The sequence below is a fragment of the Musca vetustissima genome, unplaced genomic scaffold, assembly GCF_032173495.1.
Source record: "Musca vetustissima isolate MV318-11 ecotype Yass unplaced genomic scaffold, APGP_CSIRO_Mvet_v1 utg3703, whole genome shotgun sequence".
Classification (NCBI taxonomy): domain Eukaryota; kingdom Metazoa; phylum Arthropoda; class Insecta; order Diptera; family Muscidae; genus Musca; species Musca vetustissima.
In genome coordinates this window covers 1-3,738 of record NW_026884466.1, presented here as the reverse complement: position 1 = coordinate 3,738, position 3,738 = coordinate 1, and the positions used below count along the sequence as shown (strand labels likewise).

The following is a 3,738-nucleotide window of genomic DNA, read 5'->3' as shown; positions in this document are numbered from 1 at the left end:
CCCAGTCTTAAATATGGAGCGAGAGGACAAACCTGCGGAAAAGCCAGTTGGAAAACTATTACCAATGGGGCAGGCTGGAAGAAGTAGATGAAGCCGGCAGACAAAGATGGAGGTGCCAACATGAGAAGCTTGTTGGAAAGATGCCGGTGGTACCTAGATGCGATCATCTAGCTGTTTTTGATTTTTTAAATTCGTTTTCTTGTATTTTATAATTTCAATATTTTGGAATGGTTTATATATTATGTTTACGTAGCGAACATTATTTTCATATAATAAAGATAGTGAATGTCTTGCTGTGGGTCTCTTGTGCAAAGGAGAGAATATTTAATTAAACAGGGATCTTTTTTCGGTTACAGTCCACTTGAAGTAAGAGATTATTCTTGTTGAATATTTGTGCACTAGAATAAGATAGGAGTTTTCTATAGCTATATGTAATATGTTTGGGTGGACTATTTCTATTAGTCCACATCGATTTTCCTAAATGTTCCACCCATACCATACATGCCATCATTTACGGACTTGGCAGGACGCAAATGTTCATCAACACCATATTGCAAATTTTCCTCAAAGTATAGACGATATTTGTCCCATATGTGAGTATAATCTGAACATATCTCTTCCAGTCGACCATTTTCACCACCATAATCCACGGGTAAATTTTTCAGTGGAATTTTATCGCTCAGATGTTCCAGCTTTTTGCTGCAAAAGAAAACCTGCAAACAAAACAAAAATTTTAAATTGTTACTGAAATATCTAGGATCTTAACCAACCCTCTCCCTCAGTTTCTTCGATAAAAACGATATAAATAAATTACAAAATTGTTCTGCAAACGTGGGCATATTAATTAGACCCATTGCTTTGACACGCAGTGGCAAAGAGTTTTCCATATAGGTTAGTGATTTTTTAAGGACACTGGGAGAAAATTGTAATATGTGTCCCGCCGAAAAACTGGATAAGTCCACCAAATATATAACACCATAAATGCAGGCATACGGGTCATCGATTAGTAAAATATCATGTAGAAGTACATCGAGTAAAATTACATCTTGAATGGAGAATTTATCCACAGGGTAATTATAACGATAGAGCATAATTCGTGGTCCACAATCATTCAAGGGTCTGGGCAGGGGGACAATGCAACTACAAAGAAGGAATAAAAAATATAAATTATAGAAAAAAGTCCAAAAGTCAAATATAACCAGTAAGGAATGTAGTAAAGTCGGACGGGGCCGACTATATGATACCCTTCACCACTTTGGGTATATTCAACAGATGAATCCTAACAGACGTCACATTTTTAATGGACCACTAAAATGAAATTGGATCCATAAACATGTCATTCTGCAACCTATACTAAATAGAAGCTATATCTAAATCTGAACCGATTTCAACGATTTCAGGAAACATAAACCACCTAATTCATAACACTGTGCCAAATTTCGTGCAAACCGAAAGATATATAAGGACTTTAGTGGACCATTTACATAAAATCGGACGAAACTATATATGGGAGCTATATCTAAATCTGGACCGATTTTCTCGAAACTTGGCAGACATCATTCTAGACCTAAATGATTAGGCTGTTCCAAATTTCGTGCAAATCGAAAGATATATAGGGACCGTTTACATTAAATCGTTTATATATATATATATATATATATGGAGCTATATCTAAATCTGATCCGATTTTTCCCAATTTCAATAGGGTTCGTCCTTGGGCCGAATAAGTGACCTATGCCAAATTTCATCCAATTCGGATCATAAATGCGACCTGTACTTTATTTACAATTTAACATGCACAGAAAGACAGACAGACAGGCCGGACGGACGGACATGCATAAATCGACTTAGAAAGTGATTCTATGCATATTCTCAAAAGGAACCATGTGTCTATCTCGTTTCATTTTGCCTGTTACAAACATATGCACAAAGACATAATACCCTGTACCACAGTGTGGTGAAGGGTATAAATATAAATTATAGAAAAAAGTCCAAAAGTCAAATATAAAAATTAGAAAAAATATGAAAAACTTTAAATAGAAAATATTTGAGATATATTTACCCCATTTGAAATACATTCCTTAGCTGAGGTGCATCAACATCCGTGGGATTTTGTAGCTCAGGATATTTTGACTTTAGGCTATAATAGCTCTCTAATTTCTCCTTGGCCCGTTGAAGACTAAATTTACAACCCCTTAAGAACTGCACTAACAACTGATGATCCGTTCGAGCCCTTAGATGTGGTTGTTGTTTAATCCATAGCTCCAAAGCCTGTAAATCATCGTAGAGTCTTGAGGGCACTTCTCCCAGTTCTTCAATTGCCACTTTTTGTAAATTCTCAGGCAAAGGTTGTATTTGTGACATTTTTTGCAAGTGAAAGGGGCGACGAAGTAGTGATAGTAAAGCAGCTTAATTATATTATACTTAATCCACTTGTTGTTGTAACTTTTTATATTTTATAAAAAAAAAAAACATAATAACTATTCCGTAACTCATTTCTTTTCTGAACTTTGTATTTATAAATGTTTTTTTATATTTATTCATTTTTTTCAGTACAACTGATTGTTCACTTTGTAATTCAATTAATATAGGTCATTATTTGTAATTTATTCAATTATTTGTTAACTACTACCCTCACGTAGTTCTCTCTGTATTTATTTATTAGTTAATGCGACCAATCAATCCACTCTGCAGCAGATGTACTACAACACTACTATTTTACATATTTTTTTATTTATTTTAAAAACTTGTCGAGGCAGATTATCAGTTTGAGTCTTATTATGTGAATATAATTAACCTAGTATGGAAGATTGGTTGTCTGCACAACGGCGACGTGGTGGATTACAGTGGATTCGTCATCGAAACAAAAAAAAAATTAAATCCATGGTGGGCATTTAAAAAATCAGTAAGGAAAGTTCAAAAGTCGGACGGGGCCGACTATATGATACCCTTCACCACTTTAGGTACGTACAAGAAATGATAATGTGTACAATATCCTGTTGATAGAAGAGATAGAATCGGGTAAAAGAAATGTGATCCACATAGATATTTGCCCCAATAAAAACCAAACACGTGACATTGTGAAATCTATAAAAAAATTGCATGTCAATCGGTCAGACTTGAATTTTTGGTGTAACATTTGTATAAATCCGGTAAAATTTTGTATGGGAGATATATGTAAATCTGAACCAACGAAACACACACATCAAACTGGACTTAATTCAGTATGCTGTGCAAAATTTTGTCCCAATCGGACAAATATTGGGAGCTTGGTGCGCCATTCACCTAAAACCGGACGAAAATACATATGGGAGCTATATCTAAATCTGGACCGATTTCAACAAAAACTTCATAGATGTCAAACTGGACTGAATTTAGTACGCTGTGCAAAATTTTTTTAAATCGGAGCAATATTGGGAATTTGGTGCAGCATTTACCTAAAATCGGACGAAACTATATATGGCAGCTATATAAAAATCTGTACCGATTTCAATAAAAATTCACAGATGTCAAACTGGACTAAATTCCATACGCTGTGCAAAGTTTTGTCCCAATCGGGCAAATGTTTTCAGTTTGGTGCACCATTTACCTAAAATCGGACTAAACTATATATGGGAGCTATATCTAAATCTGAACCGATTCCAACAAATATCAACAGACATCAAGTTGGACCTATTTCATTTCGTTGTGCAAATTTTTTTCTTGATCGGACAAATATTGGGAGTTTGGTGCACCAGC

General features: G+C 34.9%; 1 protein-coding gene across 1 annotated transcript; it reads right to left on the bottom strand.

Annotated features, from left to right (window-relative positions):
* Nucleotides 1-458: 458 nt before the first annotated feature.
* LOC133331469 (retinol-binding protein pinta-like) lies at nucleotides 459-2,364 on the bottom strand. The gene is made up of 3 exons (XM_061539861.1): nucleotides 2,063-2,364; nucleotides 771-1,140; nucleotides 459-713 (listed from the first exon to the last, which is right to left on the bottom strand). The coding sequence occupies exons 1-3, from the start codon at nucleotides 2,362-2,364 to the stop codon at nucleotides 459-461; spliced, it is 927 nt and encodes a 308-aa protein (XP_061395845.1).
* Nucleotides 2,365-3,738: the final 1,374 nt, after the last annotated feature.